Consider the following 14,376-nt stretch of genomic DNA (forward strand, 5'->3'; position numbering starts at 1 on the left):
TGGGAGGGGTCCCAAATCCTGGGGTGGGGATTTGGGATTGGGGGTGGGGAATTTGGGAATTTGAGGTTCAGGATTTGGGGTCCTGGAGGGGTTTGGGATCGGGGTTTGGGAATTTCGGGATCTGGATTCTCCCCAGGGATTTGGGAATTCCAGGATCCAGCCCTGCTGCGTCCCCAAGGGCTGAGATGTCCCCAAATGTCCCTGGAGGCGGAGGGGAATGTGACACTGTCCTAAAGGGGTGTGACAGTGTCCTCAGCGTGTGTCACAGTGGCCCCAGGGTGTGTCCCTGTCCCCAGGGTGTGTCACTGTCCCCAGGCTGTGTCACTGTCCCCAGGGTGTGTCACACTGTCCCCAGGGTGTGTCACTGTCCCCAGGCTGTGTCCCTGTCCCCAGGCTGTGTCCCTGTCCCCAGGGGTGTCCCAGCCCGGCCGGTGACAATGCTCCGGTTTATTTACAAGCTGGCAGCGGGAGGTGGCACTGTCACCATCCCTGTCCCTGCGGCCCCAAACGGGGACAAGGAGGGGACACCAGGACACCTCCCCAAAGTCCCTGTGTCCCCTCGGGGTCCTGGCAGCGAGGAGCGGTGGTGACACCTGCTGGTGGCACATCCCGGTGTCACATCCCAGTGGCACCTGTGGTGGCACCTCCGAGCTCAGTTCTGGTGGCACCTCCTGGGTCACATCCCGGGTCACATCCCAGGTGTCTTCAGTGTCACGTCCTGGGTGTCCCCAGTGTCCCCACAGTTGTCACAAGGTGCAGATCTCGCCCTCGCTGTCCCCAGTGTCCCCAGAGCTGTCACGAGGTGCAGATCTCATCCTGGGTGTCCCCGATGTCCCATTCCAGTGTCCCCAGTGTCCCCAAGCTGTCACAAGGTGCAGATCTCATCCTCGCTGTCCCCAGTGTCCCCAAGCTGTCACAAGGTGAAGATCTCGTCCTCGCTGTCCCTGAGCGCGGCTGCCCGTGGGGTCCTGGTGAGGGGTCGGGGTCCCAGCCGGGCCCCCCGAGGGGACGCGGGGCCGGGGCCGCCCGGCCCGGGGCTGTGGGGACACCGGGGACAGGCGGTGACACCCGGGACAGGCGGTGACACCCGGGACAGGCGGTGACACCCGGGACAGCCGGGCTGGCGCTGCCACCGCCCCGGCGCCACCACACCCCAGTGCTCCACAAGGCTCCCTCCCTTTCAGCTCCGTTTCACCCCAATCTTCTCCCAAATTTTTCCCCAAAATTTTCCCCAATTTTCTCCCAGTATCATCCCAAATTTCCCCCCAATTTTATCCTAATTTTCCCCCAGATTTTGCCCCCAGTTTTCTCCCAGTTTCACCCCAATTTTCCCCTCAATTTTTTTCCACATTTTTTTCCTGATTTTGCCCAGATTTTTCCCCCCCAGTTTGCCCCGGATTTTTCCCAGATTTTCCCCCCAGTTTGCCCCATTTTTTTCCTGATTTTTCCCATATTTCCCCCCCATTTTCCCCAGTTCCCACCTGGAGCTGGGGCCCTGCAGCCGCTGCGCCGCCGCCTCCTTGCAGCGCCCGATCTCGGCGTCCAAGCGCCGCAGGAAATCCGAGGCCGAGAGGTCGCGCCGGGAGGGGCCGGGGGTGTCCCCGGGGCTGTCCCCGCCGGTGTCCCCGGGAATGTCCCCGGGAATGTCCCCGCCGGTGTCCCCGGGGCTGTCGCGCTGTCCCGGGATGAGCAGCGTGGCTCTCAGGAAGATGCTGTCCGAGGAGTAGAGGCGGTTGGCGCGCTGGATCTGCTCCATCTGCGGGATGGGACCGGGATGGGACCGGGACAGAGCGGGGACAGGGATGGAACGGGAGCAGTACAGGGACAGGGACAGGGATAAGGACACGGACCAGGATGGGCAGGCGAACCGAACCGGGCCAGGACGGGCCCTAGATGACCCCTGGGACCCTCAGGGCCTTCCCTGTCCCCGGTGTCCCCCCGGTGTCCCCCGGGGCCGCTCACCGTCACCCCGTAGCGCAGCGCCAGCCCCTGCAGGGTGTCCCCGGGCTGCAGGCGGTGCTCCCGCGGGGCCGCCCCGGCTCCGCCGCTCCCCGCCATGGCCCGCCCGGGGCTCCCGGCCCGGGGCTCCCGCCCGGGGCTCCCGGCCCGGCCCCGCCGCTCACGAGGAGCGCTCGGCTCCGGGCCCCGCCGAACCGGCGCGGCCTCGCGGCCCCTCCTGGGAGTTGTAGTTCCGCCCGGGCCGTCTCCGCCGCCATTCCCGCGGAAGCTCCCCACGCTCGAACTACAGCTCCCATCAAGCCGCGGGGGTCGCGCTGAGCGCTCGCTGATTGGTTGTTCCCCCGCCGGCTGTCCTCTGGGAAGCGCTCCCCGGAAGCGGCCGTGGCGGTTGCCATGGAGACCGCGGCCTAGCGGGGCCCGCCATGTCCTTTAAGCGCGACGAGAGCGACCCGGGGCCGCTCGGGGCGCTGCAGGTGGGGCCGGCACCCCCCGGGACCCCTCCCCGGGCACCTCTCGGGCACTCCTGGCACCGCCAGGCCCAGCCCCGGCCTCCCCCGCCACGCCCGGGCTCACCCCCGGGCCGCGGCCTGAGCCCCGCGGGTCCCCGAAGCCTTCCCTGGGTCTCCCCGAGGCCTTCTCTGGGTCCCTCTTTGTCCCCTCGATGTCCCCAACCCTTCCCTCTGTCCCTTCGTGTCCCCTCTCCCTCCCCGGGGTGTCCCCAACCCTTTCCTGAACCCCCCGGGACCCCCAACCCTTCCCTGGGTCCCTTTGTGTCCCCTCAGTGCCCTCGAGTCCCCCAGGTCCCTCCCCGGCCCCACTTTGTCCCGTCAGCCCTCCCCAGGCCTGTCCGGTTTGGGGACAGTTTGGGGCAGTTTGGGGATGGTTTGGGGGCAGTCTGGGGACGGTTTGGGGATGATTTGGGGACAGTGTGGGGACAGTTTAGGGACAGTCTGGGGACAGTGTGGTGCCGGGGGTGACGGTGGTGGCCCCGTGTCCCCAGAGGCGCCGCGTGGCTGAGCTGCTGGCCAGCGCCATCCCCGAGGACGAGGCGCTGCTGCTGCGCGATGGCAGGTGAGGCTCCCCCGCTGTCCCCGCTGTCCCCGCTGTCCCCAGTGTCCCTGAGTGTCCCCGCTGTCCCCAGGCTGGCGTGCTCACTGTGTCCCCAGCGCCCCGTGTGTGACACTCTGCAGACACTGCTGCTGCACCGCGCGGGCAGGAAGCACCTGGACAGTGAGTGGGGGTGGCCCTGTGTCACCTGGCCCCGTGTCACCTGGCCCTGTGTCACCCGTCCCTGTGTCACCTGTGCTGTCCCCTCACCCTGTCCCTGTCCTCCTGTCCCCCTCACGGTGTCCCTTCACCATGTCCCCCTGTCCCAGTCCCTGTCCCTGTCCCCTCACTGTCCCCTCACTGTCCCAGACCTGCTCCGTTCCTTCGGGCGGCCCCGCTGGCCCCAGGTGACCCCACAGGGACCCCAGGTGACCCCGCAGGAGGCCCCAGGCGGGGCCCCAGGTGTGCAGGTGGGTGTGGCCGGGCTGGGCGTGGCCCCAGGGCTGTGACACCAAATGGGCATGGCCTCTGTGGGTGTGTCCATGGGAGGGCGTGGTCTCTGAAGGTTGGATCAATGTGGGTGTGTCCTGGGAGGGCGTGGTCCATGTGGGTGGGGCTTGCTGTGGGTGTGGGTCAATGTGGGTGTGGCCTATTTGGGTGTGTCCCTGGGAGGGTGTGGTACAATGTGGGTGTGGTCTCCAAGGGGGTGTGGCCTATGTGGGTGTGTGGTTTCCATGGGGGCGTGGCCTCTGGGCATGTGCTAAGTGGGCACGGCCTGGTTGGATGTGATGTGTGTGGGCGTGTCTTGGTGGGCGTGGCCTCGGGCAGGTGTGGCTGTGATGGGCACGGCTCAGGTGGGCGTGGGCTTGGGTGCACGTGGCCTTATGTGGGTGTGGCCTTATATGGGCCTGGGCTCGGGTGGGCGTGGCTCAGTGGGCGTGGCTCAGTGGGCGTGTCCAGCAGGCCCCGCTGCTGGCCCGGACGCGTTGCCTGGCCCGGAGCGCTCTGCTGAGAACGGCCCCGTACAACAGCTGCTGCAGGAGAGACAGGTGAGAGAAATGGGGGAAAAACAGGGGAAAACGGGCAAAACGGGGGGAAATGCTGAGAACAGCCTTGTACAACAGCTGCTGCAGGAGAGACAGGTGAGGGACCAGGAAAATGGGGAAACTGGGGGAAGAAAACAGGAGCAGATGGGAAAGGAACTCAGGGATACCAGGAAAAATCAGGAACAAACAGGAAAGGCTGGGAAGGGCCCCAGGGACACCGGGAAGTTCTGGGGTTCCCAGGGAAGGGAAGGTTCTGGGGTTCACCCCCTCTCCCTTCCCCCTGCCAGGTCCAAGGGCAGCAGCTCCCGGGCCGGGATCCCCGGGATGATCCCAAAAAATTCCCAGACGCCGCCAGAGCCATCCCGGAACCCCGGGAATGCCGGGAATGCCGGGAATGCCGAGACCCCCGGCCCCGCACACCGAGAGGGTGAGTGAGGCCCCGCCCGCCCGTTCCCGGGGATTTCCCGGGAATTCCCCATTCCCGGGATTCCCAGCAGCCCCTCCCGTGCTCCCCCAGGCGCCCCCAAGGACGGGAAGCGGGGAAGGAAAGGAAATTCCCGGAGTTCCGAGGAAGGAAATTCCCAATGCCCCGAGGGGCCGAGCCCAGAGCGGCTGCGGATCCTGCGGCACCACCTGCACCTGCGCAGGTGAGTCGGGAGGGGGGAGTTCGGGGAAAAATCCCAAAACATCCCCCCAAAAACTCCCCCAAAATATCCAGAAAAATTCCCGAAATTCCCCAAAGTCCCAGGAAATCCCCCAACCCCGTTTCCCTGTGTCCCAGCCGGGGCTGGCTCCAGGATCCCACTGGGAATTGGGTGAAGGACGGGAACGCCGAGTTCGACTCCGACGAGGAGGAGCCGCCACCGCTGCCACCAGCCTGACGTCCCCAAGTGTCCCCAAGCATCCCCAAGTGTCCCCAAGCGTCCCCAGAGCCCCGGGAATAAAGTGGGAATTTTTTGGGACATTTTTCCACCGTTTTTCCACTTTATTCCCAGTGGTTCCTGAGCTCGGGGTGGGCATGGGGGGATTTTTAGGATTTCTTCTGTTGGCGACCTGGGGGGAGAGAAAAGGGGGGGTCAGGGTAAAGTCCCAGCCCTGGTGACACCTGGGGACATTCAGGAGCTCCCTCCAAGGTGGGCTCAGCTCTGGGAGCCCCGGGTGACACCTGGGGACACTCACGGAGCTCTGGCACCCCCGGGTGACACCTGGGGACACTCACGGAGCTCTGGGAGCCCCGGGTGACACCTGGGGACACTCACAGAGCTCTGGGAGCCCCGGGTGACACCTGGGGACCCTGGGGACACTCACGGAGCTCTGGCACCCCCGGGTGACACCTGGGGACACTCACGGAGCTCTGGGAGCCCCGGGTGACACCTGGGGACACTCACAGAGCTCTGGGAGCCCCGGGTGACACCTGGGGACCCTGGGGACACTCACGGAGCTCTGGCACCCCCAGGTGACACCTGGGGACCCTGGGGACACTCACGGAGCTCGTTGTTGCGGGTGAGGGCGGCGGCAGCGCGCGCCCGCGGGCCCTGCAGGGTGAAGGTGTAGCCGAACCTCAGCAGGGAGGGACACTGCTCCAGGGTGGCTGCCATGGCCATCTCCACCGTGTCCCCCAGGCGCTGGCACTGCGGGGACATCATTGGGGACATCATTGGGGACAGGGTCAGAGTCACTGTCACAGCCCCATCTCCACCGTGTCCCCCAGGCGCTGGCACTGCGGGGTTGGAGACAGTCAGGGCATTGTCACCTCCCCTGCTGTCCCTGCCGTTCCTGCTGTCCCTGTCCCCGCTGTCCCCGCTGTCCCCGCTGTCCCCCCTGTCCCTGTCCCTGTCCCCACTGTCCCTGTCCCCACTGTCACCTGGTTGTCCAGGCGGATCTCGCTCAGCGAGGGGCAGCGCCCGATGGCCGCCAGCAGCCGCAGCATCCCCGCGCTGGTGATGAAGTTGGACTCGAGGTTGAGGCTCTGCAGGCTCTGGTTCTGCTCCAGCATCTCGGCCACCGCCTGGGGACACCCCGGTGGCACCACAGTGGCACCATGGCGGCACCATGGGGACACCGTCCTTGGTGTCCCCGGGATGGGTGGACAGGCACGGGGGGACCCGTGCAGGGACACTTGGGGACACGTGGGGACTCACGTTGGCCACCAGGTCGTTGCTGCGCGTGGCCACCAGGCTGAGGCTGCGCACGTGGGTGTTGGTCTTGATGGCCTGGCAGATGGCCTCGAGCGTGGGGACAGGGATGTCCTGGGGACAGCCGGGGACACTTGGGGTCACCACAGGGCTGGGGATGTCCCCCAGGACACGGGGTCACCCAGGGGCTGGGGTGGCACCTTGGGGACCCCCCCTTCACCCACCCAGGAACACATTGGGACACGTTGGGGACACATTGGGGACACACTGGGGACACATTGGGGACACACTGGGGACACGTTGGGGACACGTTGGGGACACGTTGGGGGCGGTGTCAGCGTGGTGTCACCTTGATGTTGTTGAGGTTGACCTCGTGCAGCTCGGGGTCGTTGTCCTGCAGCCGCCGCAGCGTCTCGGCCACGTCCGTGGGGTTCGGGGGCTCGTCCGGCACCGGGCGGTACCGGTCCGGCTGCACCACGCCTGGGACAGCGTGGGGACAGCGAGGGGACAGCGTGGGGACACGGGGACAGCGTGGGGACAGCGTGGGGACAGCGTGGGGACACGGGGACAGCATGGGGACAGCGTGGGGACAGCGTGGGGACAGCGTGGGGACACGGGGACAGCGTGGGGACAGCGTGGGGACAGCGTGGGGACAGTGTGGGGACAGCGTGGGGACATGGGGCTCAGGGACACATGAGTTTGGTCCCCAAATACTGCCCCAACCACCCCGTAGAGGCACTTGTCCCCTGTCCCCGGTGTCACTCACTGTTGATGCCCTGTCCCCATGTCCCCATGTCCCCTGTCCCCGGTGTCACTCACTGTTGATGCCCTGTCCCCATGTCCCCATGTCCCCTGTCCCCGGTGTCACTCACTGTTGATGCCCTGTCCCCATGTCCCTGTCCCCTGTGTCACTCACTGTTGATGCCCTGTCCCCATGTCCCCATGTCCCCTGTCCCCGGTGTCACTCACTGTTGATGCCCTGTCCCCATGTCCCTGTCCCCTGTGTCACTCACTGTTGATGCCCTGTCCCCATGTCCCTGTCCCCTGTGTCACTCACTGTTGATGCCCTCGGTGTTGCAGATGTTCCCGCTGCAGATGGCGTCGTAGTACTGCTTGTTGCTCATCAGCGTGTACATGCCCAGGATGGCTGCGGGGACACACGGTGACACTGGGGACATTGGGGTCACAGGGGGACACAGGGCCCCCGTGTCCCCCCGGGGAGGTGGCACCAGGAGCCAAAGGTGGGGTCGGAGCTGCTTTAACTGAGGGGACACAGAGGGTGAGGGGGGACATGGGTGACATTGTGGGACAAAGCGTGTGACACTGGGGTGTGTGTGACACTGGGGTGTGTGTGACACAGACACAGGGGTGACAGGGATGTCTGTGACACTCAGGTGTGTGACAGTGACACAAGGACAGGTGTGCCATGCTGGCCTCGTGCTCGGTGTCCCTCGCCAGGTGACACTGACACCGTGTGACACTCAGGTGTGTGCAGTGACACGTGTGACACTCAGGTGTGTGCAGTGACACTGTGACACGTGTGACACTCAGGTGTGTGCAGTGACACCGTGACACGTGTGGCACAGCCCTTGGGGACAGCGTTACCCTCGGCCGAGGCCCTTCCTGGTGCCGCTCCCGGCCCTGCGGGGATCCCGGCCTGTGCAGAGCCCATCCCATGGAAATCCCACAGAAATCCCATGGAAATCCCGTGGAAATCCATGGAAATCCCACAGAAATCCATGGAAATCTCATGGAAATCCATGGAAATCCCATCCCATCCCCGTCTTTTACAAATCCCACCCCCATTCCAACCCCATCCATGTCCCCATTCCCATCCCATTCCCAATCCCAATCCCGCTGTCCCCTCTGTCCCCTCTGCTGTCCCCTCTGCTGTCCCCACGCACCGGCGATGTCGCACATCTCGGCCTCATTCCTGATCCCATTCCTGATCCCATTCCCACAGTCCCTGCTGTCCCATCTGTCCCCTCTGTCCCCGCTGTCCCCTCTGTCCCCTCTGCTGTCCCCTCTGTCCCCATGCACCGGCGATGTCGCACATCTCGGCCTCATTCCTGATCCCATTCCTGATCCCATTCCTGATCCCGTTCCCACAGTCCCCGCTGTCCCATCTGTCCCATCTGTCCCCTCTGTCCCCTCTGTCCCCTGTGTCCCCTCTGCTGTCCCCTCTGCTGTCCCCACGCACCGGCGATGTCGCACATCTCGGCGTCGGTGGCGTTGGCCAGCGCCTCCTCCAGCTCCGGCTCCAGCGTCACCTGCTCCTCCCGCGGCAGCGCCGGCGCCGCCGCCTTGGGGACAAACGGCTTCCCTGGGGACAGGGGGACACCGGGCATGGGGACATGGGGACAAACAGCTTCCCTGGGGACAGGGACATGGGGACAGTAGGCTTCCCTGGGGACAGGGGGACAAACGGCTTCCCTGGGGACATGGGGACAAACAGCTTCCCTGGGGACAGGGACAGGGACATGGGGACAAACGGCTTCCCTGGGGACAGGGACAGGGACATGGGGACATGGGGACAGTCGGCTTCCCTGGGGACAGGGGCACGGGACATGGGGACATGGGGACAGTCGGCTTCCCTGGGGACAGGGGCACGGGACAAGCGGCTTCAGGTGGCATCGTGGGGGTGGCCTCGTTGAGGCTGGCACTGCTGTCACAGGGTTGTGACCATCCCGGGGCTGGCACTGCTGTCCCTGGGGGTGACACTGCCAGGGCTGGTGGCCGTGCCCGGGGCTGGCGGGGGCCCAGCTCGCCCAGGACACCTGAGCCGCTGGCGAGGCCGAGCTAAATATAAAATACACCCGAGCCTGGGGGCCCGGGCCCCTCCGTGTCCCCTCCGTGTCCCCACGCTGTCCCCCCACTGTCCCCAGGCTGTCCCCCCACTGTCCCCAGGCAGTCCCCAGACCTTTTTTCTCGCCGGTGAAGGGCACGAGGTCCTGGCGCTCCTCGGCCTCCAGCGCCTGCCGCTCCAGGTGCTGCAGGAGCGCGTCCCGGTCCAGGGGGCCCGTGGGGCTCTTGTGGGTCTGATCGCGCTGGCGCAGCCCCGCGGGCAGCAGCACGTTCTGGGGACAGCGCCCGTGTCACTGCCGCCCGTGTCACCGCTGCCCATGGCACCGCCCGTGTGGCACCACCCGTGTGGCACCACTGCCTGTGGCACCACTGCCTGTGGCACCACCGCCCGTGTGGCACTGCCCGTGTCGCCACCCATGCCACCACCCGTGCCACCGCCCGTCCCCCGCGCCCACCTCGGGGTCCATCTCGGCCAGCTCGGCGTCCAGCTGCGCCAGCTCCTCCGGGGACAGCTCCTGCAGGATCTTGTCCTCGTCGATGTCGCGGTACTTCTCCAGCTCCTGCCGGTACGGCGTCATGGCCGCGGGGACCTGGGGACACGGGGGGACAGCGGGGTGGCACCGCTGGGCACAGCCGGGGGGACACGGGGGGACCCCTTCGTGCCGGCACTGGCGGGCTCTGGGGGCACGGGGGGACACGGCGGGACCTGCCCGTGCCACCCTCTGCGGGGACAGCGCTGGGGGACACCGAGCAGCCCCAGGAGCTGTCGCCAGCCTTTGTCACCTGCCGGGGTCACGTCCCGGTCGCTGTCACGAGCCGCGAGTCCCCGAATGTCGCGCGGGCCCCACGGGCGCCGCTCGCGCTGTCCCCGCCGGGGGTGGGGACGCACCTGCCCCGCCCCGCCCCCCTCGCAGCGTGGGAATCTTTGGGAAGCGGCTCCGGGATCCCCAAATTCCGGGGCGGGAGGGGGAGGGGGCGGCGACACCGCGGGGACAGCGCGGGGACAGCGCGGGGACAGCGGGGCCGTACCTGGGGCCGGTCCTAAAGCCCGGGGGGCGATCCCAAAGCGGATCCTGAAGCCGCTCCCAAAAGCCGGGGCCGATCCCGGAGCCCCGGGGCCGATCCCAAAGGCGATCCCAAAAGCCGGGGCCGATCCCGGCGCTCTGGGGCCGCGCGGGGCATGAGATCAGCGCTTTATTCGGGCCGGGAGGGGCGGATCCGCGTCCCGGCCCTTATCGGGAACGGAGGGGCCCCGCCCCGGCCCGCGGGGCCCGCCGACCCCAAAACCCGCCGGGGGCAGAGGCAGAGCGGATCCTCCCCCGATCCTATAAACCCGCAAAGCTCCGGCCCCAAAACCCGCCGGGAGAAAAGGGGGACACGGGGAAAGGTGAGGGGGGCAGGATCCTTCCCAAATCCCATAAACCCCACAAAGATCGAGGCGGGCTTGGCCCTGCAAGCCCCCAATTCGGGGGGTGAAGGGGGTCTGGACACCCCCAAATGGGGTCTGGGGGAGATGGGAATGTTCTGTAGGTTCTTCTGGAAAAAGGAATCCCATAAACTTTATTTTAGGCTTTTCTGGAGAAGGGAATCCCATGTTATTGTAGGGAAATAATGGGTTCATGAACCTTGTTTGTTGGAGGATTTCTTGGAAAACTGGCTCCCACCCCATATTTTTTGTAGGATTTCTGGAAAAAGGTTCTGCAAACCTCTTTATTAATTGTCGGATTTCCTGCAAAAAGGGGCTCCCACCACCCCACACAAACCAACCCCCAAATCCACTTTATTCCCTCATCCAACACCCCTGGTGAACAATGACCCCAGAAAAACCATCACTCAAATGGGTGACCCCATATCCCTAAACCCCAAACCCCAGCAGCCCAGCACCCTAAAATCCCGGGATTTCAGGCACTGCCAACACTTGGAAAGGAGCCCCTCAACAAAACCATGGCAGCTGCCAGTCCCAACACCCCAGCACCCCAAACCCTCAATCTGAGGGGTCAGGCACTGGGCACGCTCTGTTTGATGACGATTTTCTGCAGCTTTAGGAACGTTCCCAAACCCCATCTCCCATCTCTCAGGCACTGGGCACGCTCTGTTTGATGATGATTTTCTGCTGTTTTAGGAACGTTCCCAAATCCCAAACCCCAGCTCTCAGGCACTGGGGACGCTCTGTTTGATGACGATTTTCTGCCGGCCGGGCCGCGCCCCGGTGCCGTCCCCGGCCCCTGCGGTGCCCGCGGTGGCGGCGGCGGCGGCGGCGGCGCTGGGCAGCCCGTGCGCCGTCACGTACTTGCGGTAGGCCTCGCGGATGATGCGGAAGGCGCGGGCGTTGGCGTAGGGGATGTCGGTGATGGGGTCGCGGTACAGGGCGGGCTTGTGCGTCACCGGGCACAGCTCCCGCACCGGCAGCCGCGGCGCCCGCGCCCGGGGGAAGCAGCGCTCGAAGGTGGCGTCGTCGCTGAAGGAGATGAACGTGCGCGAGCACTTGCCCGGCGACGGCGGCCGCGCCTCGGGGTCCAGCCTGGAACGGCAGCGGGGATGGGGCTGGGCAGGGCAGCCAAAACCGGGGGCGCTAAAGGGGCTCGAGAGGTGCAGCTCCGGTGGGGAGCTCGGGGTGGCCAAAAAGGGGGATTCCAAAGGGGTCTGGGGCAGCTCCAACGGGGGATTTGGGATGGCCAGGATGGTGCCCAAAAACTGCGACCTCAAAGGGATCCGGGGCCTCAAAAGGTGCAGCTCCAATGGGGGATTTAGGGTTTGTGGTGGTGCCCAAAAACTGCGAATTCCATGGGATTTGGGGCCTCAAAAACAGCGACTCCAAAGCGGGATTTAGGGTTTGTGGTGGTGCCCAAAAACTGCGAATCCCATGGGATTTGGGGCCTCAAAAACAGCGACTCCAAAGCGGGATTTAGGGTTTGTGGTGGTGCCCAAAAACTGCGAATCCCATGGGATTTGGGGCCTCAAAAACTGCGACTCCAAAGCGGGATTTGGGATTGCCAAGGTGGAGCTCAAAACCTGTTCTTCCCATGAGATTAGAGGCTCCCAAAACCTGCTTTTCCCATGGGATTAAAGGGTCCCAAACCTGCTTTTCCCATGGCATGAGGGGTTCCAAGGTGAGAGCCCCAGGTCGGGATTCAGTGCCCAAATCCACCCCCCAGAACTGGAGTTTGGGATCTGGGAGCTCTGAGGGGCTGCCCAGCCCCTGTGGGGCAGCTCCAGGCTGGGATTTGGGGTTCGGGGGGCACTCACCCCTCGACGTCCACAGGGTCATCGCGGCCGGGCTCGGGCAGGAGGGGCATGGTGAGGGACCAGTACCGGATCACGGGGCCCACGATCTTCCTCTTCTTCTGCACCTGCTTCTTCTTGTCCGCCTCCAGCCGCTCGTAGTTCTCTGGGGGCAGGAATGGGATGGGGAATGGGGGCAGGAATGGGGGCAGGAACAGCTCAGCCTGGCCCGGGTACCTTACAGCGCTGCCAGGTCTGGTCCTGGGATCCCTGTGCCATTCCCAGTATCCCAGGTTGATCTCCTCGGTGATCTTGGCCCATTCCCATTCCCAGTTTCCCATTCCCATTGTCCCATTCCCAGTGTCCATCCCCTCACCCAGGGAGCGCAGGTTGATCTCCTCGGTGATCTTGGCCTCCTCCAGCAGCTCCTCCTGGGTCAGGGGCCGCTCGTAGCTCGTCCCTCCCTTCTTCCTCTTGGACTGCACCTGGCGCTCCTGGAGCCGCAGGAATGTCTGCCGGGTGTGCTCCGTGGTGGACTGGCGCATGTGCTTCCTGCCTGGAGAGACAGGGATCAGCCATGGATCACCCAGAGATCCCCAGGATCCCATCCCAACCCCTGTGGAGCCAGGAGCTCCCCCAGAGGATGCCATTTCCAGCTGGGATCACCAAGACCCTGCTCCCATCCCACCCCATTCCCCCCTCACTCACTGTCTCCCCCGTCCTCCTGCAGCTCCAGGGGCGTGGATTTCACCTCCCGGCTCCTCTGGGAGCCTCCCCGCGGCCCCTCGGCCTTCTTGGCCCGCAGGCTCTTGAGCGGCTCCTGCAGGGGGAGGGAGGACAGAAACCAGCCGGGGATGAGGGCCCGGGAGCGCCGGGATCTCCATGGAAAAACCCGGGAAGGGCTCGGTACCCCCGGAACAGCTCAGAGCCCCCGGGAAGGGCTCGGGATTGGGGGGATTTCCCCGGAAAAGCCCCGGGATCGGGGGAATTTCCCCGGGAAGGCCCCGGAAGGGCTCGGTACCCGGTAGGCCTTGGTGAGCACGCGGCGGCGCCGCCGGGGCTCGGCCTCGTCCTGCTCCGAGCCCGGCTCGTCGCCCTCGTCGATGTCGAAGTCGGAGTCCACCTCGTCATCGCTGTCAGAGTGGTCCCCGCGGTACTCGTCATCGCCGGACTCCTGCGGTAAACATCGGGAACGTTGGGAATGCCGAGAATGTGGGATGGGGAATAGCGCGAATATGGGAATGTTGGGAATGTTGGGAATATGGGAACAGGGGATTGGGAACCGTGGAATCCCACGCAGGGATGCCCGCAGTGCTCATTGTGCCCAAACTCCGGTGGGACACGGGGATGGATCTCCCTGAATCCCCCGTTATCCCGGGATTTATCCCGGAATCCCCCGTTATCCCGGGATCCCACAGAGATGGAGCACCCCGAGGTCCCCAAACGCTCCTCCCGGGACATCCCCCATCCCCCGGACATCCCCGTTCCCCGCACACCCCCCGGCCCCCCTCACGCCCCGCTCCCCTCACGCTTCCCGCCTCCCGCCGCCCCGCTCCGAGCGCCGGGCCCGCTCCCGCCGCGCCTCCCGCCGTGCCCGCCGCGCCCCCCGGCGCTGCGCTCGCCTCGTTGAAGCCGCCGTAGGTGGTCTGGTAGAACTCGTCCTCCTCCTCGGCCTGCAGCAGCCCCGAGAGGCGATTCCCGGCCGTGCGCCGCGGGGCGCGGCCCTCCGCCAGGCTCATCTCGGCGCTCGGCCCGCCCGCCTGCCGGGACCGCGCGGGGCGACACAGCGAGCGCCGAGCGATCGATGGGCGGGGGCAGAGACAGCGACACCGCGGGGGGACGGCGGGAACTGCGGGTGACGACATTGTGCTCGAGATGACGTCATTGTGCTCGGGTGACGTCATTAGGGATTGGGGGGGGATTTTTGGATTTTTGGTTCGGGTGAAATAACCGTGATTTTGGGAAAAAAAATTTGGGGGTTTCTGCAGGGAAAAAAGGGGATTTTAGGCGAAAAATGGGGATTTTTAGTGGACTTTCTGGGGGTTTTTGGGGGTTTTTGGGGAGGTTCCCAGTGTGTGGGGTGACGTCATGGGGTTGGTGTGAGGAGTTGTGCGTGCTCTCTGACGTCACGGGGCGGGTGTGTGAGCTGTGATGTCATGTGT

The 14,376-nt window shown here is 65.4% G+C and overlaps 4 protein-coding genes across 14 annotated transcripts; 1 reads left to right on the forward strand and 3 right to left on the reverse strand.

Annotated features, from left to right (window-relative positions):
- Positions 1-427: 427 nt before the first annotated feature.
- Positions 428-2,193, reverse strand: LYSMD1 (LysM domain containing 1). 9 transcript variants are annotated; one of them, XR_011676892.1, is made up of 5 exons: positions 1,963-2,193; positions 1,482-1,756; positions 921-1,037; positions 803-872; positions 428-753 (listed from the first exon to the last, which is right to left on the reverse strand). XR_011676892.1 is itself a non-coding variant. In XM_071417348.1 (4 exons), the coding sequence occupies exons 1-4, from the start codon at positions 2,056-2,058 to the stop codon at positions 796-798; spliced, it is 495 nt and encodes a 164-aa protein (XP_071273449.1). In that variant the 5' UTR covers positions 2,059-2,193; the 3' UTR covers positions 428-795. The 9 variants fall into 9 exon arrangements, 5 of the variants coding, with proteins under 5 accessions (XP_071273449.1, XP_071273447.1, XP_071273445.1 ...); XR_011676891.1 differs by having other exon boundaries at positions 803-844; positions 879-1,037; positions 1,963-2,191; XR_011676890.1 differs by having other exon boundaries at positions 803-1,037; positions 1,963-2,190.
- Positions 2,194-2,291: 98 nt separating this feature from the next.
- On the forward strand, positions 2,292-5,014 carry SCNM1 (sodium channel modifier 1). Of its 2 annotated transcripts, none has more exons than XM_071417342.1 (8): positions 2,292-2,432; positions 2,960-3,030; positions 3,101-3,189; positions 3,376-3,476; positions 3,967-4,055; positions 4,340-4,479; positions 4,570-4,699; positions 4,834-5,014. In XM_071417342.1, the coding sequence occupies exons 1-8, from the start codon at positions 2,382-2,384 to the stop codon at positions 4,931-4,933; spliced, it is 771 nt and encodes a 256-aa protein (XP_071273443.1). In that variant the 5' UTR covers positions 2,292-2,381; the 3' UTR covers positions 4,934-5,014. The 2 variants fall into 2 exon arrangements, with proteins under 2 accessions (XP_071273443.1, XP_071273444.1); XM_071417343.1 differs by having other exon boundaries at positions 2,293-2,432; positions 3,970-4,055.
- Positions 5,015-5,016: 2 nt separating this feature from the next.
- On the reverse strand, positions 5,017-10,544 carry TMOD4 (tropomodulin 4). Of its 2 annotated transcripts, XM_071417339.1 has the most exons (10): positions 10,022-10,544; positions 9,448-9,582; positions 9,108-9,264; positions 8,388-8,510; positions 7,245-7,334; positions 6,537-6,667; positions 6,194-6,301; positions 5,917-6,060; positions 5,539-5,683; positions 5,017-5,105 (listed from the first exon to the last, which is right to left on the reverse strand). In XM_071417339.1, exons 2-10 carry the CDS (start codon positions 9,568-9,570, stop codon positions 5,083-5,085), a joined length of 1,044 nt encoding a protein of 347 aa, XP_071273440.1. In that variant the 5' UTR covers positions 9,571-9,582; positions 10,022-10,544; the 3' UTR covers positions 5,017-5,082. The 2 variants fall into 2 exon arrangements, with proteins under 2 accessions (XP_071273440.1, XP_071273442.1); XM_071417341.1 differs by lacking the exons at positions 5,017-5,105; positions 5,539-5,683 and adding an exon at positions 5,690-5,772.
- Positions 10,545-11,087: 543 nt separating this feature from the next.
- On the reverse strand, positions 11,088-14,020 carry VPS72 (vacuolar protein sorting 72 homolog). The gene is made up of 6 exons (XM_071417338.1): positions 13,837-14,020; positions 13,236-13,388; positions 12,923-13,034; positions 12,591-12,770; positions 12,239-12,380; positions 11,088-11,513 (listed from the first exon to the last, which is right to left on the reverse strand). Exons 1-6 carry the CDS (start codon positions 13,951-13,953, stop codon positions 11,144-11,146), a joined length of 1,074 nt encoding a protein of 357 aa, XP_071273439.1. The 5' UTR covers positions 13,954-14,020; the 3' UTR covers positions 11,088-11,143.
- Positions 14,021-14,376: the final 356 nt, after the last annotated feature.

This window comes from Agelaius tricolor, unplaced genomic scaffold (genome assembly GCF_023055355.1).
Source record: "Agelaius tricolor isolate 1412-34295 unplaced genomic scaffold, bAgeTri1.0.p SCAF_69, whole genome shotgun sequence".
NCBI lineage: Eukaryota > Metazoa > Chordata > Aves > Passeriformes > Icteridae > Agelaius > Agelaius tricolor.

Bases quoted from the DNA above. Each gene is read 5' to 3' on its own strand.
- TMOD4 (XM_071417339.1), bottom strand. From the start codon at position 9,570: ATGACGCCGTACCGGCAGGAGCTGGAGAAGTACCGCGACATCGACGAG. The intron at 5,684-5,916 runs GTGACAGTGGGG...ATGTCCCCGCAG, and splicing joins AGATCCGCCTGGACAACCAG to TGCCAGCGCCTGGGGGACAC. The intron at 5,106-5,538 runs GTGAGTGTCCCC...CTCTCCCCCCAG, and splicing joins CACCCGCAACAACGAGCTCC to GTCGCCAACAGAAGAAATCC.
- SCNM1 (XM_071417342.1), top strand. From the start codon at position 2,382: ATGTCCTTTAAGCGCGACGAGAGCGACCCGGGGCCGCTCGGGGCGCTG. The intron at 2,433-2,959 runs GTGGGGCCGGCA...CCGTGTCCCCAG, and splicing joins GGCCGCTCGGGGCGCTGCAG to AGGCGCCGCGTGGCTGAGCT. The intron at 4,700-4,833 runs GTGAGTCGGGAG...CCTGTGTCCCAG, and splicing joins CACCACCTGCACCTGCGCAG to CCGGGGCTGGCTCCAGGATC.
- VPS72 (XM_071417338.1), bottom strand. From the start codon at position 13,953: ATGAGCCTGGCGGAGGGCCGCGCCCCGCGGCGCACGGCCGGGAATCGC. The intron at 12,771-12,922 runs GTGAGTGAGGGG...CTGTCTCTCCAG, and splicing joins GCAGGAGGACGGGGGAGACA to GCAGGAAGCACATGCGCCAG. The intron at 11,514-12,238 runs GTGAGTGCCCCC...CTGCCGTTCCAG, and splicing joins GACCCTGTGGACGTCGAGGG to GCTGGACCCCGAGGCGCGGC.
- LYSMD1 (XM_071417348.1), bottom strand. From the start codon at position 2,058: ATGGCGGGGAGCGGCGGAGCCGGGGCGGCCCCGCGGGAGCACCGCCTG. The intron at 1,757-1,962 runs GTGAGCGGCCCC...CCCATCCCGCAG, and splicing joins CGCTGCGCTACGGGGTGACG to ATGGAGCAGATCCAGCGCGC. The intron at 1,038-1,481 runs GTGGGAACTGGG...GTGTCCCCACAG, and splicing joins CTGCAGGGCCCCAGCTCCAG to CCCCGGGCCGGGCGGCCCCG.